General features: G+C 40.0%; 1 protein-coding gene across 10 annotated transcripts in view; it reads left to right on the top strand.

Annotated features, from left to right (window-relative positions):
* DNM3 (dynamin 3) overlaps nucleotides 1-12,809 on the top strand; it is a 510,735-nt gene that overhangs the window by 466,936 nt on the left and 30,990 nt on the right. For all 10 annotated transcript variants that reach the window (XM_044757592.2, XM_044757590.2, XM_070498083.1 and 7 more), the window contains one exon: nucleotides 5,756-5,920. In XM_044757592.2, the coding sequence (XP_044613527.2) occupies nucleotides 5,756-5,920 (165 nt within the window). The remainder of the gene's footprint in view (nucleotides 1-5,755; nucleotides 5,921-12,809) is intronic.

The raw sequence follows: 12,809 nt of genomic DNA, 5'->3' as shown, positions 1-12,809 counted from the left end.
ATAAGCAGATGAAGCAGAGTCCTGCCTGCTAACTTAGGGTTCCCCACTGGCCAACCTGGGTCAGACTGGGCTCAGCCTTTCCTCCTATATGATGGGTGTTTCTTGGAGATTGGAGATACAAATCGATGCCCCCTTTGCTTCCCAGCATTTTGACTACAATCACGGCCTGAATCTGTAGGCACCCTCAGACAGAGTCACCAATATCTTTATACCAGTTGAAATGCAATCTGAATGCCACAGTTATTGATCCTGCCCAGGCGAAGAAGAGGCTCTACGTGGAGCACTCAGTTCTAGGAATCCGAGAGATCAGACTGTATAGCATCATCCCAGCTACCTGGAGCTCAGTCTCGGGTTTCTTCTGAAACAGAAACTCAATCCCTCAGGAAATGGCCTGGATTGGTTTTCTTCTTCATTTGTTCCACAACTTCATGAAGCTCCTGCCATATGTAGGGCACCTTGCTAAGCACTGGAGATAAAATCATGAACATGTTTCCTCAGTTCTGGTCTTTGAAATCACATCCAACCTAAGGAGACTTAAGGTCCATGTCGAGCGTTGCCATCCGTGAGACTCCCCTGAAGCCCGCCGTCCTTGGGCTCATGGGCATATCCGTTGACTCACTGACTTATCTCTCACCGTGTCCTCCCTGCCAGAGGATAGGCTCACAAGCAAGGCGTGTGTTTCAGACTTCCTCTGTATCTCTCATAGTCCACCCGAGACACTAAACAAATATTTGTTGAATTCATTAATGAAAGACCTCTCGCGAAGCACCAGACTACAGCCTAGATGACCCTCAAAGGCTTTCTGGAGCTTGTTTCTCCCAGCTTTTTACAAGTTTGGTTGCCTGTCTTTCCAGCTTCTGCAAATTGGAAGTGAATGACTGGGAGTGGAGAAAGGTTTTCAGTGAAACATTCTCCGTAATGTGGGGCTGGACAATTCAAAGCTACAGTGCCATGGTAACAGTATTTTCATAATGACGACCTGACTCACTAGGAAAAAGTTAAATAATATTTTTTACTCTTTGTTTAAGGTAGTGGAGAATTGCATAACAATAATAAGATGCTTCAAAAGGGGTGAACATTGGTTATCTGGAAAGATGACGTGTCAATCTATAGATTATCATCCAGTGCTCTCCATTGGTGAGAAGAGACGCAGCAACACCATTAGTTCTATACTATGTTTATGTACACATTATTGCCAGGGTACTGTGGACATCTATTATTCCACTTTTAAAGAGCCACAGTCACCAGCTTTATTTAGGTGGTTTCGATGGTCCTCAAAGAAGCCTATGACATATTAAATAAGAGATGTAAGAAAAGGAAAGGAAAGAGACAAAAACAAAACATAGGAAAAGCAGACATCCCAGTCAAGTCCAGAGCTTGTATAATGGGTGGTTTAAGGTATGGTTGGAATTATTTCTGATTCAACTGTTTCGTTCCCTCACCTGTTAAAGTATTGTCTTTAAAATCTTGTAAAACAGCCTGTTTCTTGAATACTGTGCAAATAGTTTCGTAAGAAAGTTCTATTAATTTTTTAAACATTTCACATTTGCAGTGCTGAGTTGTTATTTTTTGATTGCTTAATTTGCATTAGATTTCTCAAAAGCTATTTAGAAAAAAAATTGCAATAGGAAGGCCTGTCCATTGTATCTTTTCAGAAGAAAGCTGGTTTTCACAATATTCTTCACATTTTGTAAACAGCATCAATGAATCTGCACATAAAAGGTTAAATGTTTGCAGACCACTCTTTTCTGCCTCGAAGATCAGAGACAAATTACTATTTTTATTTTACACTCCCTTGATGAGGATAATGATAAACAGCTGTCACTTCAGTGCTTAGCCTGCAAAGAATCCTGTTGCAATCCTATAATTTAAACAAAGAAAAAATACATAGTCATACACAGTATACAGGCAGACGAGAGCACGATAGAGAATTTGCTTAGAAGTGGGCTTAGAGAGAAGGGAGCGTTTGCGCTCTGCAATTTCTCAGTTAAAAGAAAAATTGCGTCTATGTACATCTTTCCCATCCATCTTAGACATATTAGAAGGGGCAATTACTGCCTTATTTCTTTCTAAAATCAGAAAAGAAATTAAATTTGCATTCTGAATTCTGTAATACCCCATCATGTCCATGGTATAATCAGAATAGTTAAGATTTGCAATGCGAACACATGTCTATTAGTATTTCCAAAAGCTGAAGAGAATTTCAAATTGTTTTACTGGTTATTCTGGAACACTTCTCTCTTTTTTTTAAATGTTGAGAATTAAACCGTTCGGTGTTCTTCATACACTCTGACACCTTGCTTATTAATTACATCTGGTTTCAAAAGTGAAAGTATCTTTTGCATATTCTGATATGCAAAAAGTAAAGCAAGGCTAAATGTTAAGAATAGTGTGAAGTGGGAAAAATCAGTGTTTCTAGGGGCGGGCCCCGTGACGTGGTGGTCGGGTTCAGCGTGCTGCACTTCGGCAGCGGGGGGTTACGGATTCAGATCTGGGCTCGCACCTACGTCACTCGTCAGCCATGCTGAGGTGACCCACATATAAAGTGGAGGAAGATTGGCACGGATGTTAGCTCAGGGCTAATCTTCCTCAAGCAAAAAAAAAAAAAAAAAAAAAAAAATGAGGAGGATTGGCAACAGATGTTAGCTCAGGGTGAATTTTCCTCAGCAAAAAAATCAAATCAGTGTTTCTATATGAAAACATAGATGTGATATAATTTTCCTAGTATTTCATATTCCTAGAGTTTCTTTTAATAAATACTATTTATTCTGCTTTTCTCTTTTGGCTCAACCATTATTTTTTTACAAATATCAGTACTTCAATGACATCTTTTTCCTAGAAACCCTTTTTACTTTATTTTATCTGTGAAACTGACTTCATATATTATGGATGTTTCATTGTTTCATAATACCTCTTGATTTTTTTATACCTAAGGAAAAAAAGAAATTGTTTTAATATTGAATTCTTCTTACATTTACTGAACAAATTTCAGCTCTCAGAGCCTCAGCATACTCTTCTGTGGGGTGACAATAACAATGGTACCCACCTCCTAAGGTTGTGGTGTGGATCTTCTAGGTAAGGTGCTTAGCACAGTACCTAGAACACAGTAGGTGCTCAGTAAATGTTTCTAGGAGAGGTAGTATGTAGATGCTGAAATGCTATCACCCCCTACTGTTAAATACAATAGCAAAATCCCAGTATATTTCAGATCAGAGAGACAAACTGAATTGTGTTGTATCTATTATGGAGGTTTATGTTGCTTTATACAAAAGATGTTTTCCTCTCAAAGCTGTAGGTCATCCGTTCTCATTTATATACCTAATTTCAAAATCATTTTATCATCTTAACCATTATCAAATAGTAGTGGATTCTAATTCATCACCTTGGAGTTTCTCTGGTCTCCAATTTCTCTAACGAGCAGGCATTCTTGGAGACCCTGAAATGCACTGGGGCAGCTTCCTTGATTTAGGTAAACACTTGTGTAGTGTTAACTGCTCCTCCTTCTCCTCCTTCTCCAGTGTAACAGGCTCTGTTCTAGGTGCTGAGAAGGGAGAGAGAAACAAGGCCCTGGAGCCTAAGAGGGGGAGAAGCATAAAACTAGGCTGGGTATTAAATAACAAAAGTGAGTACAAGACACAGATGAAGAACAGACGTGGGAGAGATAGAGAGTCGGAGGGCCATTGGGAGCTTGTCTAGAAGAGCTGATGGCGAAAGAGGCTTTGAAAGATGAAAGGTCTTCACAGGTGGGAGGAGAGGCTTCCAGGCAACCGGACCAGCTTGCAGAAAACATGGAGGTGTTTCCATAATGTGTGCTGAGATCAAGCAGCTCTCTCACTCTTATTCGGAAAGAAAAGAAGGAAACTAGCATTTATGGAGTGCCCATGAGGCCCTTGGCTAGGTCATTTCATATATCTTATTCAGCTTCCCTAAGTTTTCCAGGGAAGTGTGTCCCCATTTTAAAGATGGAGAAGCTGAGTCTCAGTTACATCAAGCAACTGAAGTGTGGCCATGCAGCCAGTACATGACAGACCTGAATTTGAACCTAAAGTTTTCGCTTTCAACTACAATACTCTTAAAACATCACAGTGACCACTGATTCTTAGAATTTGGGCTCAGCGTGGCGTACATTCACAGTGGTTTCTAATGCTCTGCAAAGAAGTTCGGGAACAGGTCTGATTTTTTCATTACCGCAGCTGACCGTCCTTCTGTCACCTGACCACTTTATGGTCTTAGCTTTTTTCCTATTTATCCCAGGTCCTACGGTGCTTATATCACAAATTAATAATAAAAATAAAGAACAACGCAAGACTTGATTTAATTCTTTCTTTCAGTGACCAAAGACCATTTAAAAGGAAATGGTGTAAGGCAACAACTGTCATTTTTGACACTTCCAATCCTCTCCCTTGCTTTAGTAGCAGTAAGATGCCTCAAAAATGTCCTCCAGCTGTCACCCTGAAGCATGGGGTCATACTCTCAGGACTGGAAAATGGCTGCTGTCTTTTAGAGTGAGCACATATTTCAACATTTTTTTAACACGTTGGATGTTTCTGAGCAAGAGAAACCTATATAAATGATTAGAAGCAATTTCTATCTTTGTTGTTGATTTTGTGGCCTACAGATATGCCTTTCACACATGCATATTGATTCAGAGGAGAAGCTTGTCATTTACAGATCCATTTAAGCTTGTTAGCTCAGTGCCTTGCCTAGAACTGATTGCATGATTGAGAACCTGGCAGATCAAAGTAGGTACATTTCCAAAGAAAAGTACTTCATGTCCACATTGGAAGCAATAAATTATTTCCTTTTTTTTTTTTTTGCATTCATAATTAAATCTTTCCAAATGCTAGAAAGTAGCCAGACCACTAACAATATTTGTATCATGTTCTGGGGCTTAGATGGTTCAACCTGACTTGAAATGGAGACCATTTGTTCTAAATTGATTTCAATGCCAAGCCAATAGGTCAGCCCTTAATGATGAAGATGCCATTCCAGCCCAGCCTCTGGTGGATAAGCCAAAATTAATTAACTCAAGTCCCATAGTATAGAAAACAGATGCTTCTCTCATGTTGCACAAATAAATTCTTTGTGTATAGATGTGTTCTGTTTTATTCAAAGAATAACAAGTTGGAAGTTAAAATTGTAGGTTTTTCACAATGGAGCCAGCCTTTGGTAGTGATGACAGAAGCATGCATTTACATAACAAATTCCAGCAAGTGCATGGAGAAATGAATTATCCTCTAGATCTCTTATTTTAGCTTCAGGCCAGGCCTGGGAGATTTAGTTTTAAGTCTGGGCTGATCCAAATGCTGATCCATTCCAGAACAGACCTAGGAGTTCCGGAACAACACCAAGGTTATTTCTAAGGTCTGGAATCCCTGGAGACACCTCCCAGAGGTTTACATCTGCAGCCTATGTTTGGATTCAGTTCTCTGGCCAGCTTGCAAATGGCTTAAGATTAGATTGTTCTCTGGAGGTATGTTGTTAAGTGCACTGTTTATCTGGATACTCATCTCAACATTCATTCAGAATTAGAATACTTGCTTTTCCTAGATTGTGGCAGGTGAAAAGTAGAATAATAACCGCATGCTTCTGATCTCTTTTCAGAATTAACGGATGTGCAATGAGATAAAGATTTTACCATCTAGTAGTGTAACGCCAAATACAGTAAATGGAAGTTGGTCATCTGATGATGTATGGTGTTTTTTTTCTTCTGAACGAATGTGAAATAATCCATGTTTTCGTTCCTTTCTGTCAGACTGAAAGCGATGAGAATGGCCAAGCAGAAAACTTTTCGATGGACCCGCAACTGGAGAGGCAAGTGGAGACCATTCGCAACCTCGTAGACTCCTACATGTCTATTATCAACAAATGTATCCGAGATCTAATTCCAAAAACGATAATGCACCTTATGATCAATAATGTAAGTGATTGTAAACTGTCTCATTTTAACTTCTAACCCATCCTAGTGTGGAAATTTCTCCCATTTTCTTGAGTTTCTTTGTGTTATTTTCTGGATGGCTGAGATACCTATTATCCAGGTTCATCATTTTCCATTACAAGTGGTCAGTGACTGACCAGTGAAAGAAAATTTAGGAGAGAAAACATAAAACTTCGAGCTATGGTAATGTGGTATTCCCTGTTGGCTGTTTCCTTTAGAAGGGTGTGAATTTGCTTACATTAAAGTAAAGCAAAAATACCATAGCTATGGTCAGGGTAGAAATTAGTTGCAAAAACAGCAATAAAACCAGATGCCCTGGCTCCTAGACTTTAAGATTGAAGGCGAAAGATAGTGATTCTCTTCTACACACACATACACACATGCGTGGGAACACACACACATATATGTTATATGTTAATGTGACTTTTCACTTCTAAAACTACGGAATGCTATTTTAGCCTGGGAAAGGACTTTTTGCCCTATTTCCTTGGATACAAAGTCAGCCAAGTTTCCTTTTCTAAGGTAAGGATGATATAGCCACAAACCTCAAAATGTCCTACTGGACTAGCCATCGACTGATCTACATCCTATAGAATCTCTTCCTCCTCAAGGTTATTTTTATAGTAGTCAGGCTATGATACTTAAATCACGTGGGAGATTTGGTTCTTTTGGTGGCTACTTTATTAAAGTACGAATTACCACAAGTTATTTGAGAAATTATCTTTTAGATAAGATAGGTTATAATGGGGTGTTTTATAGCAGGCTTTTCTGAGACTTGAAAAGCTTTATTCCTAGTTATCTTCTAAGGACACCTTCTTACTTAAATCAATGATCTATTATGAGCATTTGCTTGGGACAAATAAAGATTACATGGCAAAGTACTGAAAAGAGCCCCACCTAGAAGTCGGGAGGAAGCTGGATGTTAAACCTGGTTCTGCAACAGACTGTTGACCCTAAGGCAAGTCACTTAACTTCTTTGCATCTATTTCCTCCATATGTAGAATGCTAATCATAGAAAAAGTACCTGGCTTAAGGATTTGTTCCAGAAAATAGTATATGTGGAAGGAATATAAAAAATATAATTGTAAGAAACTAATATGGCTACCTATCTAAGAACTCTAAATAGCCTTTATCTGTAACTCAAGATTCCTTTCAAAATTGTATTTCTAAATATGAAAATCCATTTGTTCTTCATGATCTATACCTTCCTTGACTGTAAGAAGCCCCCAGCACTCCTGTGAAGAGTCGTGTTTTTAACTAAGTCTATTTTCCTGCACATTTCGTGTATTCAGACAAGGTTAGTAGGATGCTTTGACATAGCAGCAGCAGGTAAGCACAATATTGGAAATTTGGAAACCATGAATTGTATTCTTCTGCTTGGTCAATGGCCTGCTGTGTGACCTGAAGCAAATCATTTGGCCCCTCTGAGCTGAAGTCAGTCACTTCTGAAACGGCAGGAAGAACACTGAGCTGCCTCACAGAAATGTCAGAGAACATAATTAATGGGACTATATGCCATTTTGAAAAATATAAAGTACTAAATAAATAGTCTGTGTATTTTTAAAGTTACCCTCTTAACTTTACTTAAATGAGTTCAGGTTGTTTTGCCGTGGTATATCCAGGCACTTGCTTATTTAAACATTCTCCTGATTAAGCATCATTTATCTTTCACTGCTTTACCGAGAGTCATTAGTGCTGCCATCAGTTCAAACGCTGCTCTGCTCTGCACAGCGTTAAATCATCAGCACAGGAAGTCGCGCTTCCTGTCTATAGCTGTGAGGCGTAGCTTGACACAAATTAGTTAAAAGGAAAAAAAAAGACCCTATTGCAAATCTATCCTACTTTCACCTTCTCAAGAAAAACATCCACACATCCACAAAGAAACGGGCGGGGTGAGCGCCCGCAGTCCTCTGGGTGTGCCTGCTTGCTTTCACGGCGACATGGCTGACCCCCCCACCACACACACACACACACACACGGTGCTCCCCACGGAGGGGAGGCTCTGCGAGCTGTCTTGAGAGACCGAGTCATGAGGAAGGAGACTTAGTTAGGTCAAAGCTTGAAGCACAGACTTAATAGGAATACGGAGAAAGCAAAAACATCCTGTAAGGCTGGATTCTTATGAAATCACGGTTGCCTTTGTTTGAAATTTAACTGTTCATATCTACCAGAAAATAGTTTTCCATATCTAGGATGACAGCATTTCTTTGCGTATTATGTTATCTTCTTTTTTACTATATATGTAAAAAATACAGTTTTTATATATAACATATATATTTTAAAATTATGTATATAATTATGTATGCATATGTAAAAATAGAAATCTCTTTTTTTTAAACGTACTCATATTCTCGTGGCATCTTAACGTACAGGGCGTCAGAGCCCTTTCTGTGCTTTCTGAAGCACCCCGTCGAGTTCAAGGAACAGAGACACGACTGCACGGCTGTGTCGTGCCTGTGTGCTGATTTTTAGGTGCTTTACAGTGAAGAGATCTTCAAGCGAGGGAAATTAATCATCAAATCACAACCAGAAAACGAATACTTTGACTCCTCATTCTAAATTCCATCCACTTAACCCTGCTGCTTTTATCAATGGCTTTGGGCGAAAAAGCTAGTTGTTCCTCCAGAACCGATAAATGCCTCACACGGGGTCCTCAGTTTGTGGACCATCACTGTGGAAAGCCGTGTTGCGGCCTCTCCTCTTTGATATGGGAACGGCGACTCTGCCGTCTGAAAAAGAATATGTTTCAGCCAACCTTCATAAAGTTCAGAATTCGGTGGGCAGTTTCCTTTGAAAGTTTACATTAAGTGTTCTGCCACTCAAGCCTCCATATGGAATTGTTTAAGAAGTTTAAAGCCAGCAATAAATGCCTTGCCTCAGACATACTGTAAGCCTTTGTCTATTGAAATGCAGCAGCTGTTTCATTGCTTAAACATACCAGGTAACAGCGGCACAAAGAAATAGCAAGTTTATGACAGGCGGTCGTTCTGGCCGGGCTACAGTCAAAGAGCAGAGTTTTGTCCAGGACTTGAAAGTTAACACACACATGACACCCCATGGCAAGCACATTTTGATGGCTGCTTCTCTGTAGCTCACCCCCCCAGAAGCTCTCCATCAGAGAATCGAGAAAGTGGATCCAGCTTTATTCTAAAAGTGTGCCACTCACTTTGTTCCTCGTACTCAAACAAACCCAGATAATACAAAATAGAATGTAAAGTTTTTATGAAACTTTTTAAGAACCAAATATGAAACCCAGAGGCATTTCACACTTGGCGTGTGGCTGCAGCCTGAACCCCTGGACCCCTGGAGATCCACAGGCACTCTCCTTGCCCATTTGCGCTTTGGTGGAAAATTAGTAACATGTGCCCTCGTTTCAAAACTTACTATGACTTAAATGTGTACGAAGTAGTGTTCTTTTAAATGTTCATTATTTGAGGGGAAAGTACATCTTAAATACCAGAGCATTGATTTGTTTCCATGGGTCAAGAATTCAGCATCCTGCTCAAGAAACAGATCACGACCAGGACCCAGAAGCCCATTCTCGCTCCTGCACCTCCATCGCTCCCCGCCAAGGGTAACGCTCCTGAGTTCTTACACGAGGGATTGGTTCTGCCTGTCCTTGAACTTCGCAGTCCTCCAGGCCATGCTTTTTTGTGTCTAACTTGTTTTGCTCGACGTTATGTTTGTGAGTCAAATGATTTTACTTTTTAAAGAAGGAAAACCTCGTTGGTCTCTAGCAGAGCTAAATCTCTGGGAAATGGAACGGAGGCTTAAGGAGAAATGAGAGAATTGTGAGATCTCAAAGAATCACACAGTTCTAACCAAGCCTCTCTCCAAAACTAAGCAAGTTTAAACTTCTCAATTAAATTTTCATATGTGTATTGCTGTGAATGAGAGCCATCACTGTGTTCCATTCTGTGACCCTCCCAGCTGGACACAAAGAGAGTTTAAGGCAATGGTCTCCTTAGGCACTGAATTAATTGTATGAAAAGCCCAGAAATGTCTCTTTTATATGTGAAGGCTTTAAAATGGTCGTAGTAATAAAGACAAAGGAGGTTTAAGGTGCAAAAATCTTACAGGTTGCTAGAGAAGGGTTAAAGCAGCAAGCGAGGAAAACATGTGGAACGTTTTTAATGACCTCGCATTCCTTTACACTGAGCAGAACGACACGGCGCAGTAATGCCTGTTTATCCAGCCTGCAGAGTTTGAACTGGAAGGAGGTTTGGTGTGTGAGAATTTTTTTGTGAACCCTACAAAGATGTATAGGTTCTAAGGTGTTCTAATTAAAAGCATAAATGTTATTTCAAATCTCACATCCAAGTGTAATTAGGTATTTTCTAAATGCTATCATCTAAAAGGGATCCACTTGGCCTCTAATTGTCCTGCAGAATCCTTGATTTAAATATTTGTACCGCTCACATACAGACTGCTCAGAAAGTCCCCAAAGTGTCTGGAAACTCCCCGAAGTGCCCCTACCTTTGTTCCAGTAGCATCACAAAGCTAGGTTAGCAGGAAGAGAACAGTCTTGGAAAAATTTTGCTTAAGTGCAAAATAAAATGTTAGCCCATGCTCTGTATTGAACTGTGTCACTTGCTGCCTGCACCATTGCAATGGCTTCCTCTTTGTTCCTCTGCCTCCACATACCTAATGCCAGGTTAGCCTCTATACTGTAACAAGAACAGCTTTTGTTTCTGGAGCGCTAACCAAACGCTAGGCATCGTGCTAGGCAATTTATATTCATTCTTTCACTTAATCCTCACAACAGCTCCTGAGGCAGCTACAACCATTATTGTCACTGTACACTCCAGGAACCTGAGACTCAAAGAGGCTGAGTTCTTTGCCCAAGAACAGTAAGTGTTGGAGTCAGCTCAAACTCAGAGTTCAAACTCAGAGCTGTCGATTCCAAAGCTACGTTCTTAACCACTGTGCCGTACTGCCGTTTGCTCTCGTGCTAATGATACTCACGTTCTTTTAGAACATTGCCAAATCTTTCGGAGAGTGGCAAGTTTAGTGTGTAACATTTTGCTCTGGAAGAGTTGATTCACGGCAGATCTTTGATCAGAATGCTCAAACAGGCCTTCTTATTTTACTTTGTGGTTTGTTTGACAGTTGCTTCTTAATTCAGATCTGCTTTAAATCTATTCTTGGAAGGATCTTCTTTTAAATTGTGTTTAATAGATTCTAAGTGATACTCCAGTAAGATGTAAAGCTTCAAAAGAGCTTAACCCAGCAGACGGTCAATGCCAGCCAGGAAAGGCGTCTGGTTTGACGTCTGGACTTAACACCACCTATCCAAGTGCACACACACGCCCAACGGTGGAAGATTTGTGCAAATGTGCGTGACTCCTTGGGTACCTGCAAGTGTGTTTAGAAGTAAATAAATCTTCAGGGAGGGGAATGAAATATTCTTTAAGCCAAATTTACTGTCTTTCCTCCAAATCTGACTTGCCTTCTTGACTTCTGATGTCCTGTGTCCCCACTCACCCAAACCTCAGTGCTTGAGGTGTTTTTGCTCCTTTCTTCCTTGCCCTTCACGTGAAAACAGCACCAAGTCGGGGCGGTTCATCCTTTATAATGTCATTTATATATGCCCGCCTTTTCTATTCCACTGCAAACTTGGTAAATTGAACCCTTATCATCTCATAAATGATCTACAGTAGTCTTCTAACAGATTTCTTTATCTCCACTACCACCCTTCCAAATTCTTGTCCCGTCACAGCCCGATTAACTTTCTTAAAACTCTCTTTTATTGTTTCACTTGCTTAAAAGCCTTCCATGGCTCCCCATTGCCAAATGGATAATGTTCAAACACTTTTCCTTGGCGTTCAAGGCCTTCACATCTGGCCCCAGGTTACCTGGCCAAATTTACCTTCCACAACAATTACACATAAATCTACTCTACCGGACAGTTGCCTGACTACATCTTGTATATTAGATTACTTCCTTGTTTGAGTCATTCTTGGTTTCGAAAATATGTGCAGAGAATACTTTTTATTTCACCACAGTGAAGCTATGATTGAGCTGAATTTTCTGATGAGAGGAATTATTTACATGTTTTTGTACCTTCAAAAAATCATGAAGCTGTGTGTTTTAGACTCTTGTCCTCTCCTGAGTTACAAATTTATCTACAACCCAGGAGTTCTGAGCATCTGACAGGTATTCTGTTGCCTTTGGCCTTTCTTAGAGGTATCCAGTGACTCCAGATAAGTGTTGGGTTTCTCTTTTAACAGAGAAACTGAAAAGCCCAAGTTGGTTTATTTTTCTAGGCTCGTTAGTTGGCATACTTGCTGTGCCACTCTAAAATAATATTACTTAAACACAAATTGTCTTTTCTAAGCCCCCTAAAAAGTGGGGTAATGGAGTACTGGAAAGAGTGCTGGCTTCAAGTCAGAAGATTTGGGGTTCAACTTAAGGCTGTGTGACTTTGAGCAAATTACCTAAACTCTCTGAACTTCAGTATCTTCATCTATAAAATCGGGATAATAATACATGTTTCCTAAGTATTTGGTGAGAATTAAGTCAGATAGCTTGTGAAAACACTTGGAACATAGAATATTTAATTGATTCTCACATTCACTTTTTTCACTTTTAGTATTTCTGACATGATGCATGTTATACTCAATGGCATCTTGGCATTCTGTCATAGTTTAATTGATGATGCTTTTTCCTTTCTTAGTGGCACATAAGATAGGGGTCTGTCTTGAAATCCATGTTGCCTTAGATGTGATGAAATATGGCAGTGGATGCTCTCTCCATCAGTGCTGTGCAACACATGCATCCACTCCATTCTCATCCTGCTACAAAATGCCCCTCCCCGAAGGCTTATACATATTGTTCATACTTCAGTTTGTTTCTGTATATCTGTTAACTA

This window comes from Equus asinus, chromosome 25 (assembly GCF_041296235.1).
Source record: "Equus asinus isolate D_3611 breed Donkey chromosome 25, EquAss-T2T_v2, whole genome shotgun sequence".
NCBI classification, from domain to species: Eukaryota; Metazoa; Chordata; class Mammalia; order Perissodactyla; family Equidae; genus Equus; species Equus asinus.
Note: the sequence above shows the minus strand (reverse complement) of the source record. Positions and strands in the feature narration are given on the sequence as shown.